Below are 20,702 nucleotides of genomic sequence, written 5' to 3'. Positions count from 1 at the left end.
TTGGCTGGAGAGAGTGTTTTAGAGGGGGTATGCCCGATGCCAGGACCAGCTCCAGGACCAGGACCTAACTCCACATCCTTTTGGGAGCATGTTAGCTCGGAGCTCGGAAAAACTGGGCGCTGGAACCGAGACAAAACATTTGCATGGCAAATATAATTACAAAGAAATATAAAATGCAATTTCCCATCACGTACCAGCACGAGTATCTGTGTAGGCGAATGAATTTTTCATCGATCGATTTTTGGGGCCTGCCTATGAATATTGCAATTCAATTTCCATTTTGGGGCCGAATATTTTTCGATATAATTATTGGCAAATTGAGCCATTGTCGTAATGGATCTACCGCAGGCTACACACACACACCAGCAGATAGAAGTACAGTTGTGTACAAATGCAGGCAGAGAGACATGCAGAACATGCAGCAGCAGTCGTAGTCGTGTTCACTCAAACTAATCAGTTGTTTCAATATTTGCCCCCAAAGGCGAAGGCGAGCGAGGACAAAAGTCATCAGAAATGAATGAAAGGGTTGCAGGGGTAATGGCATGGAGTGCAGACAGGAAACGGAAACAAGCGACCAAGAACAACGGAAACGCATCGCATCGCAGTGCCGATGCCGATGCAGATACGAGAAGCGGGACTCCCGTTCCCCCCCCCCCCACACACATATCGTCGATTAGGGAAGGAATACTCGTACTCGTATACGAGTACAGGACTAATTGATTTTCTCGCACCCTCAGGCGATTTCTGTTCGAAAACACGCGGACGAGTAGGCTCCAGTCTTGACGATGGGGTCTCCGTTCCACTTCCACTTCCACTTCCATTGGCAGTTCCATTACTTTTGTTGATTTAAATGCGTTTGCATAAAATGCGGCTAATTAAAACTTGTGGATGGCCCACTCCATGGCACGCTAAAAAGAAAACGGTTAGCACAAAGCGAAGAAACCCGCCGCAAAAGGGAAAAGGGCGCAAAAGGGGAAAGGCAAATATGAGAAAAAAATAAATAAAAGAAAGAAAAAGAGAAAGAGAAAACCAACTTCAGTTGGAGGGAAAAACTTATTGAATTTTCATGAACTTTTACGCCCATAAGAGCGGAAGGCCTTCTCCATTTGCGAGGCTCAAAGGAGACTACAACGAGGGCCGCAAATGAATGCGGATAATCGACACGAAATGTACCCTGAAACCCTGAAAAGAAAGCGAAATTAACAGATTTATACGGTTGCTTTTCACAGCAGGAGCAGAGGTTCCCGGATCCGTCAGGCCTTTCTTGCTTAAGAAGTTCCCACATTCATTGTCTGGCTGGTTCCGCTGTTCCGGGGACTTCCGCTTGGCCAAAAGAGCCATCGCTCATTGCAGGTTAAATAAATAGCAGCAGGACACACGGCACCCACTCCGGCAGCAGGGCATGGGGACATGGGGACATGGGGCGGCGGACGATTGTGCAAATGAGCAATAAGAAAAGCCAAGCTCTTGGGCTGTTAATGCTCGCGCATTAAAATACATAAAAAGCAGCCCCGAAAGGAAAAAAAAAGGAAAGGAATTCAGAGAAAAAAAGAGGCGGCCCCCCCGGACATGGTCCAGTGGCCAATTTTTTTGGCCTCTTTCTTGTGCTGCCTGCTTTTGCCATCATCAGGGCCGGGCCGAGCCGCCATCAGGCATAATCAAGCCGCTGCTTAAGTTTTAATTTTTTCTTGCTTCTGTCTGCTTTCTGCAGATGTTAATGTTCCATTAAAGACGCCGCAAACTTCTCGGGGAGCGAGTACCAGCTCCAGAGTTATTCTGCCCGGCGCTACCCGGCAATGCCATTCGCCATAAACAAATCTCGAGTGCTCTTCCTACTTCCTGCTCAGTTCGGCGTTCGGTGCTCGGTTGTGTGGATTATAATGCTTGTAGGCCCGTGGGCTGTGGCTGGGGCATAAATATCCCAAACTTACGGCCCATAAAAATCAATTCCCCTACACATATACGGGAGGAAGTACCACTAGGGGGAGCTATGTATTCTGACGTTGGTCTTTTGTTTATTTGCATTTCCTGCCCTTCCCAAAGAAACGGAAGTTCGCATGTCAGTCGCTCACTCCTTGACTTCGGAATGACGGCAGAGGATGAAGATGGGGCATGGGGCATGTGGCTGTGGATGATCATAAAATCAGCCAAAGGCTGGCCACAAACTTCTTTTATTTACGTGCCCCCGGGCTTCACTTAGGAAAATTACTAAGGCCATGCCACTGCCACCGCCTTCCCCAACATTGAATGCTCGTTCTCGCAGTTTCTAGCATTTTTGATTAAAGCTCATGGAAAAGACATTAAAACCATGCGAATAGATGCAGACGGCAAGTTCTGTGATTCAGCTAATGTTGTTTATAAAAACACTATCATAAAAGTGATGAAAATACCATGTGATGTGCGTAGTCGTTGAGGTCTTTGCTGACAATAAAACAAGGCAGAATGTCGCCAATTTATTTCCATCGAGTGACGTTAGATAAAGTGAAAATTAACACATATTCATATTTTAAATATTTTATCAAGTATTTCTTGTACGAATATTTCGTCAGTTTCTATTTCGGGCTCCATTCGAATGGGCTCTGGCTCTCGTTTGCCACACATTGAAGAGCGAACAGTTGGTGCAACATCTATTTTTTGGCACTCGCCACCGCAAGCCACAAAGAGATTGCCACAACTATACGATCGAGCATATACAATATGTATCTAGATCTTAGGGGTTATTGCGGATAATCTTAAGGCTTTTTCCCCATAATTTAGCTAGCTAATTGGTTCACACTTTTCTTTTCCTCGATTGTTGGTCTCCCCTCGAATTTTCCTCGTGGTTTCTCTGTGGTGTTTGAAACAAGAAGCGTGCCAATTTTCTTGGCAATTTTCCTAGGCTCTATTTTTGAACATGAAATTAGTCATCCACAAAGGCAAAAGCGAACGGAACGGAACCCAATACTCGGACGGTTTTCCATTTAAAAGAAAATACTCAAATAGAAGGGCAGAGCAAACACTTGTTGCGACAGTCTCCCTCCGCGATTCTAATTGACAATTAATTGTTTCTTCTTTCCAAGAACTTTGTTAGGCGTTAAATTCCTTAAAATTTATGGCACTCGGCAATCATTTGGGCCTTCATTTGTGTCATGGCTTTGTCGGGTATATAAATATTGTATATTTCACATTTTTCATGATTTCATGATTTATTTGAAACATTGGAACGAACAGTGATTATTGTGTATTTATTTTGTGTATTTTTTTTGGCATTTCCTTTGCCATTTGAAATTCGGGTTAAGCTTTGTATCTTTTCCATTGAAATTTCGATATTATTACTGCCTGCATTGACACATGGATTGATGCACTGAATGACTGATGATTGAGCGACGCAACTGTTGAAATGGCACGAAATACGAGCCACCCAAAGAGCCACCGCAACCCACCGCCCACCCCCAACCGAACGCCGAACACGGCCATAACAATTGCCAATTGCAGTTGGCATGTGCGTAAATCTATTCCCCTCGTTTGTTCTTCAGTTTTATTGGAGATATTTATTCCGAAATTATATGACACCTCGGAGAGTGCGAGTGGGTGGCAAAGTGGCAGAGTGGCAGAATAAAATGGGTAAATTGTCAAAAAATAAATTCAGGCAGCTGTCAAATCAGATGGAAAACATGTCAGCTCCATGTGCGGGCTAAGGTCTAGAGGTGCGACTATAATTTGGCCATTTTGTGGGGGCCAGGTCCCCGTGATTGATGTCCCTCACGACTTGACGTGGAAATGGCACCGCCGAGCAGCATTTTCCACCGAACGAATGAGTGTTTTCCACTGTGCATTTACCGCTGCTGATTGGGAATACGATGCATAATTCCAATCATTTACCACATTGTTGCCACACAAAATTCGATTTGGCTGCACTTAATGTGCAATATTGATGATATTTTCTTTTTCCGGCATCGATGCCAGATCGATGCCAGTCCATTTAAATGGACTCTCTCCCATTCGCCATTAACCGAATAAAATAAATACAGCCATGCGAAAATGATTCAATTAATCTGCATAAAACATTTAGCTCCGGCTCGCTCGTGACACTCGAGGCCACATGGAAATGGAAAGGCTCATGCAAAATGCACAAGAAGCTACCACAACAAAAGGTCGGGCGCAATTAGCAGGGCTATAAATACACTCACCATTCAGGGACAGATGTCAAGATGCCCATACATACATGTATCGGACTGTTGGGCAGGGCGGGTATGTCCTCTGCATGTGAATAAATAATGTCGAAAAATCCAATGAAATCTACTCCCCAGAGATACACTTTTCAAGTTCATTCCAACGAAATTGTCTCGAAAATAGAAGTGGGCAAAGGTCAAGGAAGGGTCCCGAGTCGTGTCCCCGTTGGAGTGCGCCGCAAATTGAATTCAAATTCGTAAATTCGTGCCATCACATAGGGGGCCAAACTTACAGCCGGGGGACCTAGGGAATATTCAGTGCAACCTGCCCCACGATACATTTCGAAGAAGAGGCCAGATATCGGAATGAGAATAAGCAGAACAGAGCCTCAACCACAGACAAAGACCAAGATGCCGATCGCTGGAACGTCTCTCTCGCTGTCCCCCCACTCGCACAGATACAGATACATTTTGGAAATGAAAAGCCAAATGCATTTTCCACTTGTAAATCGCACACACACTTTTCCACCCCCACTCGCATTCGCTTTTTCTGTAGTGTACGAGTGTACGTAAATATTTTTCAATATTTCATATTTATGGGCTGCCTCATGACCTGCAGCAATAAAAGTTTTATGGATGCGCTCTTGACAACCGCCACAGCCACAGCCACAGCAACATGTTGCTGGGTTGCTGGGATGTTGGATGATGGTGGCTGCTGGCGATGACAGGCCTCGTTGTGGCCGTTCGAGGAGGGAACGATGAGCGGAGCTCCTCTAATCTCCACAAGATGAAGCGGCAGCCATATGGAAAAGTATTTCAAAAAGATTGCCAAATGCTGATAAGCCGGTGAATGCGGCAGGCACGAACTCACCGAAAACCATTTGAAATTGATTAGAGAGGGAGAGTGGCACGGGGCAGACAGTGGGGCAGCATGAGCGAGAGTAGAGCATCGCCTGAGATAAGCATTTGAGATACCATCAGGATCGGGCGCATTCGAGACGGAGCCAAACGGTCGCCGCTGCCGCTGCAGCTGCTGCTGCCATAGATCTTTTTAGATACTCTATCAGAGGATTATTCCGAATATAAGTAGGGGTTTGCAATGCCGAAATGAGAAGAGTTATAAACAGCTTATGGGACTGGAGAACAAGCAAAACTATGACCAAATTTAGTAACATTAGATCTGCTAGGGTATCTCAAGTATCACCAAGCATCGCCATAAATAGCGCATTCCTTAGTGGTTTATAATGATTTGTGGCTGGTTAGCTTCCCCTCTGCCCATCCGCTCTTCCTCAAAATACAATACAAAGTTTGCGGAAACTTTCTTCTAGGCCAAAATGAAGCAAAATGAGTTACCTTTTGAGTGAGTGGAACCCGAGATGCTGCCGCTGCCGCTGCTACTGCTACTGCTGCGCCTGCGCTTGCGCTGCCTGCCCTTGCCCCATTCATGTCTCGTTTTGGTGCAACAGAGCCATTGTTCTGCGGCACCCGACTGCTGCTTGCCGCGTGTTTTCTCTCTGGCTTGGATTATGAAATGGAAAATCCACAGAATGGGTTTTGGCCTGGCAAATGAGCTGACTTATCCGTTCCATTGTGGTGAATGTGTGTGGAGGGGGGGCTTTCTCTAAGCACTCTTAGAACTTAGAACACACTTAGAATGCATAAATTGGCAATGAGACGAGCTAATGAGACAGGGCCCCTGACGGAAGCAAAGCCAAGACAAGGTTGCAGTCGCAGTGGCTGTTGTTACTCTGACATGCTGCTGCTCGTGGAATATCTTCACGCTGCCACGTCTCTGGCATTATAAACACATTAGGTATTTAGGAAACATTTTCATTTGGATGCAGCAGTGGCTGCAGGAGCAAGGGGAGACGGAGACAGCCTTCTTCTCGGGAGGGGGATTATTAATTCAATTGGAAATGCATTTTGCCGAAATGCCGAAATGGCAGCCTTTTGCGAGTTGCGAGTTGCGAGTGTGTCCCGCGTGGAGCTAAACATTTGCATAATTGAGTGTTGTCGGAGATAGCCATGTAGATGGATGGAGGGGAAAGGGAGGAGAAGCCTGCACTGACAGGTGAGCCAAGGGAAATTGTAATTGCTTCCCCTCTCTCGCTCTTCTCTGTCTCTCTGTCTGGCAATGTTGCATGCGGCAAAAGTGCGGCAAAAGTGCGCCAAATTGCTGGGAATACTCGTACTCGTAAACTGCCGTTCTATGCCACTGATGGCAATCAAATTCAATCAATTTAATTAAGCCGCCATGGGCGGGGCAGCATCGTTTGGGCGAGGACCCCCTGGCGGATACGCAATATGCCAGCGACTGTGTGTGTGTGTTTTATTTTTAACACGTTACGCACGTAGAGCGATGCTAAAAATATAATGTTGTACGAGCATACACTTGTCTTTATATAGCCGCCATAATATCGAGTAACAAACGGCACGGAGAAAGCACTGGAGAAAGCTCCTCTGGTTCTCGATTGGGGCCTGGTGTTAGGTGTTTCGGGCAGTTCCTGGGCCTGGGCTACATAATCAAGCGGCCATAAAGCAGACGAACGTGCCAACAACACGTACAAATGGGCCAAGAGGGATGTCAGTGGCCCAAACTATTTCTCAGGCCAAAAATTCGTACAGAATGTAGGGGAAATGACTTCATTTTCCCCACCAATCATATCCACACACAACACACATCTCCGCCGTTCTGTTACAGTTTCCCGGAATGTCCCTCGTAGTAGAGTTGCTTTTTCTTGCTTTCTTGTTCTGTGGAAATTTGTAATTCCCCAATGGGTCTGAAGCTCGGAGAAATTCTCATGCTAAACACGAAAAGAGAGCGATTTACGGGCACTTTTTCTTTATTTTCCCCTCTCAGGAAAATGTGTGTGTGTGTCCGTCTACGTCTCTGCCTCTGCCACTGCCACTGCCACTGCCACTGTGTGGCAGACAACATAAATAACATGAGCCGCAGCGAGGAACAAGATGCCAAACATGCGCTTCGCTTTTCCCTCCTTTTCCTCAGCGCTTTTCCTTTGTAGCCGGTCGCTGGATAATAAAAACCAAATAAACCAAGGGCGAACCCAACACGCCTCCCTCCCTCCTTCAGCAGGGGAGAAGCCGCAAACCCAGAAGAAAAGAAAGTGAAATTTCACACACGCGCCGCAAACAGAAAAGAGAAGAAAATACCTCCTCGCATACATAAATAAATAAGAAGCGTGAACTTGAATTGATTTGCTTAAGAGAGTTGCGCCTCTGCCCTAGTGCTCCCAGGCCCTCTTTCCCCCTTCTTCGGTCTCTTGTTAACCGTAAAAACATCATAATTATAACGAGGTAGCAATTTGTACGGCTCTCGTATCAGACAACGGGTCGTATGAGCATTGCTGGGGCATAAGGAACTTTTTTATGGTCCAAAAAGGCATACAATTTAAACTGAATGTCAAGAGAAAAAGGTTAAATGCAGCTGTAAAAATTGTGGCCCCTAAGGGAGGGGGCTGCAGCCGGCCGGTGGGGGGGCAGCCTGGAAAAGATTTATGAAAAATTGCCTGCTGCTGTCGCTGTTGCTGCTCTGCGTCGAGGGGCTTCACAAGTAAACAAGATAACATGGCCGAAACACACACACTTGCAGACCCACTTACACATATGCAAACACACTCCACACACACACACACACACACACACGTGTCCCTGTGAACGGAAATGAAAATGTAAACTTTATGACAGAACTCTCGACTTCTCTTTTTTTTGTACCATCCCATCCCATTCCATTCCATCCCATTCCGTCCCACTGCCGCCTCCTGCTGTTCGTTTGGATTTCCGTTCGTTCTTTCCCATTTTTTGTTGCTGTTGCTGTTGTTGTTGTTGTTGTTTTCCTGCCCACCAACGATGCGGCTGTATGTTTATCAAATAAAATATATAAATCAAAAACTATATGCCCTCAGGTCATGCCACGCCTACCCATACGTTGACCTCTTTGCAGGCCCAAAAAAAAAAGGCAAGAGTGTAAAAAACGAAGGAAAAAACACCTGCAAGGGTCGAGGCGTGTGCTACCCTAACAGATCAGATGCTTCCCTACTATGGATGGAGGGATTATATTAGGATTGAATTTGAAAGAGTTATAAACATATATCAAGCACTTCTGTTCTTTACTTAAAGAAAGATGCTGCACATTTTCCTGTTTGGCAAACTTCTGCCTCAAGTCATGAAACCTCTTGGCAGGGTATACAAAACTGAATAGAAAGCCTACTGAAGCGGAGGAGCGGAGCGGAGGCCGAGTAGCGAAATCATATTCAAAGCTGCCATAATTTTCAGTCTCGTTTTCATTTTGAATTGAATTTTATCTGAATAAACCAAAAAATGCCAAAGCCATTTTATGGCCAATGGAAACAACAACAAACATGGCATAAATACACACACACACACGCACACACACACTGGAGAGACACAGGGGCCAGCATGGGTTAAAACTGGGTTAAAATGACAAAACGGAATTGGCCACAAAAGCAACAAAACCATGATGGCATCTAAACAACAATTTTTCAGTTAAACATTTGCTGGCCTTTCTTCGGCCCGTCTTTCTCTCTTTTCCCTGCTGCTCATCACCCATCCACCCATCATCTCATCTCATCTCTCTTTCTGTGTCTGTGAGGGCTATCTCTGTCTCTGTGTGTTATTATTGCACATTTACCCACAAAAATTGTAATTTCATTTTTATTGGTTTTTTTTTTTTTACAAATTCGTTTGCCGTTCCTCGTTTGTGTTTATGCATTTTAATGGCTCGAAGAAGAAAATTTGGCAACAGAATTTGGCCTGCAAGCAGCCGGCGCTTTGGCAGCACTCATTCTCTTCCTTCGCCCCAGACGTCTGATCTTTGCCCCCTGCCCTGCCCGGCCGTTGTGCTGTGCCCCGCCCCAACCATCTGGTGCCCCACCCCGACCCTGGCACAATATCAAAGTCAAATTGTGTGTAAAATTCTGTTGTTGCCACTCGTCTGCCTCTCTCGGGCCAAATAGAATCATCAACGGCGGGAAATGTTGTAACCAATTCAAAGCTGATGACTAAATGATGAGGGAAAATGATGAGCAAAAGCGGCTGGGTGAAACTCGAAGGGAAAGCAAAGCAGACAGCAGGGCATGCGTCATGTTTCCATATCATTAGAGTTATTTATTGAATCAATTTAATGGCCAAAATTCAACAAGCAATCTTCTGCTTATGGTTCATCAGGCATAACCCATCCAAACTGAATATATTGGCTTGTCATCCAAGAGGATTTCCCAGCCCCAGCCCCAGCCCCAGTGCCTGGCACAGCCCCAAACCCTATTCCAACCCTAATTGCATTAATTTCCCCCCGTCTGGCCCCCGTCAGTAGTTGATAGGGATATGGGAGCAAAGTGAGTTCTCTCTCGGCACTGACTGAAAATCCCTTGTAATCTGAGCTTGCCAAAGAAATCATGGTCACAATCCTTTGGCTACAGTCTGGCACTCTTCTGCCACTCCGACACCCTGGGCGTGGCGTGTCGCTGCCTCGATGTGCGGCAGAAGTTCTGGAGAAACTTGTTGAAAAATTGCAAAACGTTAATCAAAGTTAAGCGGCGCAACGCAGACGGCAATGCCGACGTCAAAGTTAATTAAATTACGAAGTTATTTAATACTTTGGAAATCGTTACCGTTGCCGTTGGATGTCAGGATGGAGAAGGATAGACACAGAGGAGTCGGGCAGCCTGTGCCGCACCATGTCGTTCCGTGCCTGCCAGCAGGAATCATTGAAGCATCCATCCAGCATCCAACCAACCAGCCAGCCAGGTAGCCATCCAGCCAGCCATCCAGCCAGCATCTGCTCTTGGTCGCTTTGAACTCTGGCCTCTGTCCCTGTGCCCTGTGCCCTTTGCCTCATTTGTTCTTCAGCAGGTGGCAGCAGACCCTCCCCTTCACTCCCCAAGCAGCAGGAGGCAGGCACCAAGCACCAGACAGCAGCTCCATCAGAATGAAGGCAACGTGTGGCAGCTCTTAATGAAATATAATTGAAATAAATTATTTTTTCTCGCACTTTTCCGTCGAGTGCAGGTCTTGGCGCTCAAATGATAATATTTCGAGCCCAACCCGAGTTGCAGTTTTATTTAGTGTGTTAAACACTTTTATGAATTTTTTTGTTTGGTTCTTCTGCCTCTTTACCTTCATGCGATTTCGCGCGCTTCTTGTTGGCATTACCGTGTCCGGAGCCCGAAGTGGAAGTCGTCTCAACCTCTTCTTTGCGCTTCTGCTTGTGGTGCACCTTGGCTCGATTTTCCTTGCTTTTCTCCACCTGGGGCACAACAGTGGGTATTCCAGGTAACTTCTCACGCTGGATGCCAGATGGATCTGTAATGGAAAACAGGAAGTTCATCAAGAGGAAACGTTAAAATTAAATAGAATAGAGCCCACAAATACCTGAACTGGTCCTTGGTTTTTTTGGTGGATCAGCAGTGTCGGTTTTCTTTGGAATCTTCTTAGTATCGGAGTCTGTTTTTGAATCTTTTGAGCTTTTGGATTTCTTGTGCTTCTTGTGCTTCTTGTGCTTCTTGTGCTTCTTGTGCCCCGTGTGCTTGTTCTCGGAACGGGAAACCTTCTCAACCTTTTCTTGGCGCTTCAGCTCATCGGAAACCTTGTTTATGGATTTCGGAATCTTGAATATATGTTCTTTGTTTTCCTCTATCTTTGATACAGCAGTGGTTTCGCTGGGAATTATGGTCTGGATTGTTGGCTGGATTTGCGATGCGACTATATCGGGAAGCAGGAAGTTCATCAAGTGGAAACAATGGAATAAAATATAATTAAAGCCCTCGAATACCTTTAGTGCTCTCTGGAATTTTTGCTGGATCAGCAGTTTTAATTATTTGTGGAATCTTCTTAGTATCGGAGTCTGTTTTCGAATCTTTTGAGCTTTTGGATCTCTTGTGCCCCGTGTGCTTGTTCTCGGAACGGGAAACCTTCTCAACCTTTTCTTGGCGCTTCAGCTCATCGGAAACCTTGTTTATGGATTTCGGAATCTTGAATATATTTTCCTTGTTTTCCTCTATCTTTGATACAGCAGTGGTTTCGCTGGGAATTATGGTCTGGATTGTTGGCTGGATTTGCGATGCGACTACATATATCGGGAAGCAGGAAGTTCATCAAGTGGAAACAATGGAATAAAATATAATTAAAGCCCTCGAATACCTTTAGTGCTCTCTGGAATTTTTGCTGGATCAGCAGTTTTAATTATTTGTGGAATCTTCTTAGTATCGGAGTCTGTTTTCGAATCTTTTGAGCTATTGGATCTCTTGTGCTTCTTGTGCCCCGTGTGCTTGTTCTCGGAACAGGAAACCTTCTCAACCTTTTCTTGGCGCTTCAGCTCATCGGAAACCTTGTTTATGGATTTCGGAATCTTGAATATATTTTCCTTGTTTTCCTCTATCTTTGATACAGCAGTGGTTTCGCTGGGAATTATGGTCTGGATTGTTGGCTGGATTTGCGATGCGACTATATCGGGAAGCAGGAAGTTCATCAAGTGGAAACAATGGAATAAAATATAATTAAAGCCCTCGAATACCTTTAGTGCTCTCTGGAATTTTTTCTGGATCAGCAGTTTTAATTATTTGTGGAATCTTCTTAGTATCGGAGTCTGTTTTCGAATCTTTTGAGCTATTGGATCTCTTGTGCTTCTTGTGCCCCGTGTGCTTGTTCTCGGAACGGGAAACCTCCTCAACCTTTTCTTGGCGCTTCAGCTCATCGGAAACCTTGTTTATGGATTTCGGAATCTTGAATAAATGTTCCTTGTTTTCCTCTATCTTTGATACAGCTGTGGTTTCGCTGGGAATTATGGTCTGGATTGTTGGCTGGATTTGCGATGCGACTATATCGGGAAGCAGGAAGTTTATCAAGTGGAAACAATGGAATAAAATATAATTAAAGCCCTCGAATACCTTTAGTGCTCTCTGGAATTTTTGCTGGATCAGCAGTTTTAATTATTTGTGGAATCTTCTTAGTATCGGAGTCTGTTTTCGAATCTTTTGAGCTTTTGGATCTCTTGTGCTTCTTGTGCTTCTTGTGCCCCGTGTGCTTGTTCTCGGAACGGGAAACCTTCTCAACCTTTTCTTGGCGCTTCAGCTCATCGGAAACCTTGTTTATGGATTTCGGAATCTTGAATATATGTTCCTTGTTTTCCTCTATCTTTGATACAGCAGTGGTTTCGCTGGGAATTATGGTCTGGATTGTTGGCTGGATTTGCGATGCGACTATATCGGGAAGCAGGAAGTTTATCAAGTGGAAACAATGGAATAAAATATAATTAAAGCCCTCGAATACCTTTAGTGCTCTCTGGAATTTTTGCTGGATCAGCAGTTTTAATTATTTGTGGAATCTTCTTAGTATCGGAGTCTGTTTTCGAATCTTTTGAGCTTTTGGATCTCTTGTGCTTCTTGTGCTTCTTGTGCCCCGTGTGCTTGTTCTCGGAACGGGAAACCTTCTCAACCTTTTCTTGGCGCTTCAGCTCATCGGAAACCTTGTTTATGGATTTCGGAATCTTGAATATATGTTCCTTGTTTTCCTCTATCTTTGATACAGCAGTGGTTTCGCTGGGAATTATGGTCTGGATTGTTGGCTGGATTTTCAATGCGACTATATCGGGAAGCAGGAAGTTTATCAAGTGGAAACAATGGAATAAAATATAATTAAAGCCCTCGAATACCTTTAGTGCTCTCTGGAATTTTTGCTGGATCAGCAGTTTTAATTATTTGTGGAATCTTCTTAGTATCGGAGTCTGTTTTCGAATCTTTTGAGCTTTTGGATCTCTTGTGCTTCTTGTGCTTCTTGTGCCCCGTGTGCTTGTTCTCGGAACGGGAAACCTTCTCAACCTTTTCTTGGCGCTTCAGCTCATCGGAAACCTTGTTTATGGATTTCGGAATCTTGAATATATGTTCCTTGTTTTCCTCTATCTTTGATACAGCAGTGGTTTCGCTGGGAATTATGGTCTGGATTGTTGGCTGGATTTGCGATGCGACTATATCGGGAAGCAGGAAGTTCATCAAGTGGAAACAATGGAATAAAATATAATTAAAGCCCTCGAATACCTTTAGTGCTCTCTGGAATTTGTGCTGGATCAGCAGTTTTAATTATTTGTGGAATCTTCTTAGTATCGGAGTCTGTTTTCGAATCTTTTGAGCTTTTGGATCTCTTGTGCTTCTTGTGCCCCGTGTGCTTGTTCTCGGAACGGGAAACCTTCTCAACCTTTTCTTGGCGCTTCAGCTCATCGGAAACCTTGTTTATGGATTTCGGAATCTTGAATATATTTTCTTTGTTTTCCTCTATTTTTGATACAGCAGTGGTTTCGCTGGGAATTATGGTCTGGATTGTTGGCTGGATTTGCGATGCGACTATATCGGGAAGCAGGAAGTTCATCAAGTGGAAACAATGGAATAAAATATAATTAAAGCCCTCGAATACCTTTAGTGCTCTCTAGATTTTTTGCTGGATCAGAAGTTTTAATTATTTGTGGAATCTTCTTAGTATTGGAGTCTGTATTCGAATCTTTTGTGCTCTTGGATCTCTTGTGCTTCTTGTGTTTTTCTTCGGAATGGCTTCGTTTATGGGTTGATTTCTTACGCGAATTATCGTTTTCGGAGCGTGAAGTGGAAGCCTTCTTCTTAGCCTTTTCTTGGAGTGTCAGCTCATTGAAAATTCGTACCAAGAATTTTTCAGCGTCTTCCTTGTTTATCTCTGCCTGCGACACAGCAGTGGTTTTTCCAGTAGGACAAACGTTCTGAATTTTTTTCGAGTGGCCTTTAATCGGAGATAGGAAGTTAATCAAGGGAAAAAAATAAAATTAAATTATAGCCAAAGCTCACAAATACCTGAACTGGACTTTGGCTTTTTTGGTGGATCAGCGGTGTCGGTTCTCTGTAGAGCCTTCTCACGATGGACGTCACTTTTGGAATCTTTGTTAGATCCCTGGTGCTCCTTGATCGTCTCAGAAGGGGTTCGCTTCTGGCCTGATTTCTTACGGGCAATATCGCTTCCGGTGCCCGAAGTGGAAGCCTTCTCAACCTTTTTTTCGCGCGTCTTCTCATCGATAACCTTGTCTATCACGGCTTTCGGCACTTCGACTTTTTTTGGTGGATCAGCAGTGACGATTTTTCGTGAAACATTCACAGGACTATTGCCAGATCTTTCCGGTTCTTTCTTGGATCTCTTGTGCTCCGTTTGTCTCTTCTCAGAACGGTGTCGCTTCTTAGCGGCACTAGCAGCGTCGATCGCTTTCACATGGATTTTCTTTCGACCGATAACTTTCTTTGGGATTATTCCCAAGTCGACATGATAGGGCGTCTTTGGGGCACTAGGAGATTTCAATTCCCTGAAAAATGAGTTCACGGGTCCTGTCACAAAGGAGAGTTCGAGTTAGAGAATGGCCAAGAAGTGGAAACGATTATCTGAGGAAGAGTTACCATCACGGGGGATCGAATCTGGGTTTTCGTACACGTCTATTTCGAATATCTTCTCGCGTGGCATTAGGGCGTCCAAATATGCAGGTTTGCTGAGCGGTTCCACGTCGAATACATCATAGCGACGGTGTGACTCGTTGATCAACGACACAGTTGGCTTCTGGTTCTTGAATATTTTGTTGATAGCCTCCTGCTCGTTCAGTCGTTGCAGTGCCTTCCTCTCACGCGCCTCCAAGTAGTCCTTTTCGATGACCGGTTCCATCGGTGTCTCCTTGTAGGTGTGTAGACCGGGAAACGGCTCAAGGAAAATGGGAGGATGCGGTGGCGTGGTACTTTCATCCGGCGAATCGCCACCCAGCAATGGTTCCGATACCGTGTAATATTCCCGCGCGAACATCTCCGGATCGGGAAGGACTATGTTGGGCTGCGGCTGGCCCTTGTTAGCCTTGACCTCGTCTTGGAGATCTTCGGACGTGATGTGCATGCGGATAAAGGTCTGCTCCACATCTAAGTATCCCGGCTTGGAGCGGGCGGCGTGACTTGCCCCATCGCTGGTCATTCTGGCCATGTCAGTAATTTCTGAGGGCCAAAAACTGCTCTAAGATAATTCGATAGGGCTTTGCAAAACTACGAAGTACTTACTGTCGCCCATTTTGCGGGCCAACAATAGTGCCAGGGACTTATCCTCCACCACGATGTTTTTCCGAGCCAGCATGTGCTTCACAACTTTAGTTAAAGCCTCCTCGTAGATAAACATTTTGTAGAATAATCCTCACAGGAACTGTCGAAGTAGTGAAACCAAGGATTGTCAAGCTCTGAACGGAAAAGTGTTGTGAAAGAAAGTTATTATTAGTGTTGTAAAACGAACGCCCGGAGTGCCACTCCCGGAGTGTTGTAAAAGTTTCGACCTTCTCATTCTCCCCTGGTTTTCGCACTTCCACTGCTGTTGTTCAACCCTCTCTCTTAACATCTTCAGACAATCTTTCCGTAATGATGAGCACAAAAGAGATGCCTCGCTTGGGTTGTTGGGGGCAGCAGCAATTAGCCACCGATTCGGAAATGTCTCCGCCACACCCCGAAAACTAATTAAAATATTTTCGCCTTATGCGATCGCCACGAACGCGACAAAACGGCCTAACAGCATTTTAGCCCCATATGCATGTACATATTTTTGTTCCCATCTATGCTCCCTCGTCGTTTCTCGTATCTCGTACATCTCTCCTAATGAGTTATGCAAATATTTGCAGTTGAATGGATTTCCAAGAAACCGAAGACAGAACCGCACCAGAGCCCCGCATACGGTGGCTCCCAAGTGGAGGCTGCCTGTTTTACTCGTAAATGTTGGCTATTGTCTGTGAAATGACAAATTTTCCCGACTCCGTCATGGATTGGCCGAAACGTGGAGCATACTTAATCAGTCAAAAGGCAAACAGTGAGGGGAGTGTGGCGAGTGGGGAGAGTGGAGGCCCAGGCACGAGGTTACTGTGTCAGACCGCAAGGGAAATGTAGGAGTAGGAGTAGGAGTCGGAGTACGAGTACGAGCCTCTGAGTACTTTAGATGCCAGACAGCTACGAGTAGATCTGCCAGAGATTCGCATTTGTGACGCCCCAGAGGCTGATGCAATTGAACAAATTGCCTCCTCCCCCATCCTCTCTCTCTCTCTCAATGGTCTTTACGATCATGACGATGATAATGATGATGATGATGATGTGTATGTTATATGAGGACGGTCGTGCTTTGTGGGCGTTCATGGCTGACATTTGTACAAAGAACTCGCCCATATCTGCCCGATCTGTTGTTGTCTGCCTCTAAGCGCTACCGTTTAAGGCTCTGTTCGGTCATGAATGCCCCTGCATGCCCCTGCATGCCCCTGCATGCCCCTGCTGCCCCTGCCATGCAAATTTGCGCGGTCGCATTTGCGGTTGCGCCCATCGTCGCATAAATTTCATTCATAATTAACAAGAGGAGCATCATCTCTGGTGGGAGAATTTCACAAGTTGTTTGCTCCGACGACAAACAAAATAATTGCCGCAATTTCCACAGCGGTCTCTTGGTCACTTGGCAGAGGATAGAGCAACCATCCAACCATGCCACCATTCCTCGATGCAACCACGATGCAACGATACAAAGATACGTTACAAACGTTACAACCAGTGCAAATTGAGCTGTCCAGAGCTGTTCAGAGCTGTTCAGCGCAGTTCCCCGCCAAAACGGGCTAATTCAAACGATTAATTCGATAAGCTTGCAGCTGAAATCGGCAAACAGAGCGACAGACGACAGTTGGACAAACCTGCAGCAAATTGATTGAGCAGCCGATTACTATAGAAGTCGTTGACTCTCCTTTCCCCAAGTGCACACAAGTGCCCCCGAGTGCCTCAGTCGCCAGCAAATTGCCCCGTCGGCTGGACAGGCACAAAGCACAACAAATTGTTCCAGTTTCCGAGGAGACCAGATAAATCTATTGAGATATCGAGACTCGACTCGACTCGACTCGAGACTCCAGTCGCTCGGGGCAATCTCTGGACCGTTAAGCCCACGCCAGCGAATCGCATTTTCGCCTTAGAACTCCTCCGAGTGTCTGTGGCACGATCTACTGGGGTCGGGTCCACTGGGATCCAGTGTTCTCTGGAAGCCCATCCGTTGACGGAGGGCGGCATAATGGTTATGACAGGCCGTTCGGTGCCGGAACTAGCGGACAGGTTGGAGGAGTCACGTTCTCCTTCTCCTGCCCAGAGATTTGCTAACGGAGCCACATGAACTCTGCTCGCAGCAGGTCACTGGGGGACTAACGATGAAGTGAAAGATTCTTGACTCCAGTGAATTCCCCCCAAAAAAAACCAGCCTAATCGCTGATCAGTTTTTGGATAATGGTCATGTAGTTAAGGCCTCATTACAAATCTCCTGGAGCCAGCCAAAGCCAATCAAAATCAAAGTCTGCACGACTTTTTCTGCCGCTTAAACGGCGTCAAGTGATCGATCTCCGGTCACTGCAAATGGCTAATGACACAATCAATGCAAACTTGCGTAATTAGAGGCCCCGAGGAGCAGAGCAGAGCAGGCCATAGCCGTCGCCAGATGGTCAATGGTCGGTCGCTGGCCATTCGACTGCCCGCCGTCCCACGGAAGCCAATTCGGACGTTTGTCAATCTGTCAAATTGTGTAAAATGCCAGCCACAACAATAACAATTATTGTAAGTTATTATTGTTAAGAAAACAAGTTTACTTGGCCTACAACGTATCCACAGTCCACAATCCACAATCCACAAAGTGCGGCATCTGAGTGAGGTTATGACCGAACCATTCGTCTCCACTTGTACATACATATACATACATATTTACCTTACAGATGATGACACATATTTAAGCAATGACGTGGCCATAAAGAAAATTGAATATACTCGTACTCGTAAATACATATGTAGGCCCTCTCTTATCAGCACTGAATCTGCAGTGGAGGCAAATACAAAACTGTCTTTTGGTGGTCTTTTTGTCTAATTTACAGCTTTCTCTGTGGCCGGCTTATGAAACTGGTTTCTCTTGGAGGTATATGTATATTTTATCCTTGGCAATACTTTAGATGTTTGTACTCACTTAAAGAACTGAACCGCCTGGAGATAAAATACAATATACTTGATTTTTGCGAATTTATAAATGGCTGAACGACTATTAATTTTCGCACCGAAGTTTTCTCTTTCACAGAGTTTACTAGAAACTAAATGTCATTGTCATTGTCATTATCAGGGTTGCATTCATCGATAGTCATCAATACACGGCATGAGCTTCCCTTACCTAACACTGTTCTTTTGTTCGTTTCTCTTTATCCGCACTTTTTCTGCCCGCCTCCTGTGAAATGTTTGAGCGGCGAAGCCCCAACCCAACCCAGCCCCCCTTCCCATTGTAATGCATTTGTTTCATGTTTATTTTTAGAACTTTTCAGAGCATTTGCACTTTGCAAAGTTTTGCCGTAACTACCGTGCACTTTGACATTTGTCCGCTTTCCGCAATTGTTGCTTGTTTTTCTCGACAAAAATGGTGGGGGGGGTGGGGGGAGCTTTCCCTTTGTCTTATCCTGGCCGTTATGCAAATCGAATGGAAGAGATTGCACAGAGACAAAGTTGCAATTTAGCTTGTCCTTTATGGCGTTGAACGGAATGGAAGACAACGAGTTGGGCAACAAGACCGTATCATTTTGGCACCGGGCAGACAGCCTAGACTCACTTTCTATTTGCACTTGGCTGAGTGTACTCGTGGAGCATAGCCCCCGCCCCCACCCCCCATTCGACGTCATGTTCGGCCCCGCCTATCTAATCATAGCCCGCTCAGGTGACTGACTCCCTATCTCCCATATCTGGGGGGGGGGGGAGGGAAATAGCAAAAAGATAGCCATCGCCATCGTCTTGATTAGTCTCAATTGACACAAATTATGAGGCTGCGCCTATACTCGTATTTGATTGTTGTACAATACCATTTTTGGGTTGAGCCGAACGAATTGAAATTTATTGCCAAAACTTGAGCGGAATTTAATAAATTACCAATTGAACGGGGGAGCAGCGTTCTCTTTCGCCCCCCCTCTCTCTCTCTTTATTCTCTCATATGCAAAATGGCAATTAAACGCAAAAACTCGAAATTAAAATCAGGAAGAGGAGCAGGACGCATGGCTGGAGGGGCAAAACAGGGGAAACAGCGAACACAGGGGTGGCAATCGGTGGCACATTTATTAATTCAATTTTTGTTTGTTTCACGACGCGAGCATCATCATCGCACGGCAACGGGAGTCTGCTCCGATTTCGATTTCGATTCAAATTTAAATTCAAATCAACTTTTCAAAGCTGGCGGCAAATTTATGCAATATTTTTGTGCGTCGACTACTTTATCGGGTTCTAGACTTCTTTTGTGCCACTTCCACTCTGCGCTACCCCCCTCCGCCTGCCACAAAAAATGCTAAATTTGTGCTAAAAAGGAAGAGACCTTCTTGAGCAGAGCATAATTACGGACTTTCAGTTTGCATAAGCAGAAACAACAAGGCTGAAACACTAGAAGAGGAGACCCAGCATCAACAAATATTTAGGTACAACTCGAGGGGGAAGAGGGGGAAGCCAGCCGTCCCCTACTCGGATAAACATTTCCAGCTGACAGACATCGAATCCACCGCAATCCGCAATCCAAACAAACAAAGGAACAGAAATGCAGCTTGGGGGAATTATGAAAGAACTGCCACATCAAACGGAAGGCGGAGGCAGTACGGAGGAGCTCTGCCATCCTGAATGGACACGCTCAAGTGCAGCCGATTCACTTTTATTATTATTATTATTATTATCACTATTGAATCTGGACCACATTTCGCTGACGCCGCCCAGTGCTACTTTGCTGCCATTTTTATTCGCCTTTCAATATGTCAAAATGCTTTTTTCCGGGCATCGAAATTGAAATGGCTTTGCCTTTTGTGCATCAATTAAGTACAATGTTGATGGCCAGACCATAAAAATGCTTTGAAAAATGTGCTCTCTCTATTGCAAATATTTCATTGGCTTTTTTCCGTTTTTTATTGCAGTTCTTTCAACTCGAATCTGTACTTGTTAACGGACTCTCGAAGGCATCTTTCAAATAGGTAAGCAAATTATTAAATAAAAATATGCTGGTCCTCTGACCCGTCCGTGGAGTATAACCGATCCGTTACCTTGTCAATTATTACTTTCGAGTTTTCCCAGACTCGGAATAAATTTCCACTTAAAAATCTATACAGCAATAAAAGTGTGAATAAATTTTCCAGCGATATCGGTTGCATATCGTTTCTGCAGTTCATTTTGCTAATGCAATTTGAGCGGCAGGGCATAGCCACCACCCCGACCCGGGAACCACTGCCACAAAGCCACCACCAACACCCACGCAATTGTGGCTGCCCCAGCCACAGCCACAGCCATTGCCACTGCCACTGCTAGTGCCTCTTCGCCCCCACTGCCATTGTGTTTTCCCTTTGCTTTGCGGCTTGTCAATATTTGCCGCACATTTTGCGCAATGCCATGCGGCGATTTTGGTTTTCATCTTTTGGTTTTGCTGCGTCTCCGTCTCCACCTCCGTCTTCGTCTCCGGTTGGAGTGTACGGTTTTCATTTAC

General features: G+C 45.3%; 2 protein-coding genes across 6 annotated transcripts in view; one reads left to right on the top strand and one right to left on the bottom strand.

Moving 5' to 3' along the window:
* The window catches only part of LOC108152485 (trichohyalin), a 46,632-nt gene that overhangs the window by 13,132 nt on the left and 12,798 nt on the right, over positions 1 to 20,702 (top strand). For all 3 annotated transcript variants that reach the window (XM_017281859.2, XM_033386563.1, XM_017281860.2), the window contains one exon: positions 20,140 to 20,196. The gene's annotated coding sequence lies outside the window, so the exon portion shown is untranslated. The remainder of the gene's footprint in view (positions 1 to 20,139; positions 20,197 to 20,702) is intronic.
* LOC108165349 (E3 ubiquitin-protein ligase RBBP6) lies at positions 10,167 to 18,276 on the bottom strand. 3 transcript variants are annotated; one of them, XM_033386561.1, is made up of 14 exons: positions 18,180 to 18,275; positions 15,230 to 15,402; positions 14,591 to 15,166; positions 14,000 to 14,521; positions 13,593 to 13,928; positions 13,220 to 13,522; positions 12,838 to 13,149; positions 12,456 to 12,767; positions 12,074 to 12,385; positions 11,701 to 12,003; positions 11,476 to 11,630; positions 10,960 to 11,098; positions 10,560 to 10,889; positions 10,168 to 10,490 (listed from the first exon to the last, which is right to left on the bottom strand). In XM_033386561.1, the coding sequence occupies exons 2-14, from the start codon at positions 15,342 to 15,344 to the stop codon at positions 10,258 to 10,260; spliced, it is 3,948 nt and encodes a 1,315-aa protein (XP_033242452.1). In that variant the 5' UTR covers positions 15,345 to 15,402; positions 18,180 to 18,275; the 3' UTR covers positions 10,168 to 10,257. The 3 variants fall into 3 exon arrangements, with proteins under 3 accessions (XP_033242453.1, XP_033242452.1, XP_033242451.1); XM_033386560.1 differs by having other exon boundaries at positions 10,169 to 10,490; positions 10,960 to 11,253; positions 11,328 to 11,630; positions 18,180 to 18,274; XM_033386562.1 differs by lacking the exon at positions 10,960 to 11,098 and having other exon boundaries at positions 10,167 to 10,490; positions 10,560 to 10,734; positions 18,180 to 18,276.

The sequence above is a fragment of the Drosophila miranda genome, chromosome XR (assembly GCF_003369915.1).
Source record: "Drosophila miranda strain MSH22 chromosome XR, D.miranda_PacBio2.1, whole genome shotgun sequence".
NCBI classification, from domain to species: Eukaryota; Metazoa; Arthropoda; class Insecta; order Diptera; family Drosophilidae; genus Drosophila; species Drosophila miranda.
The sequence above is the reverse complement of the archived record's forward strand: the minus strand, read 5'-3'. Positions and strand labels throughout refer to the sequence as shown.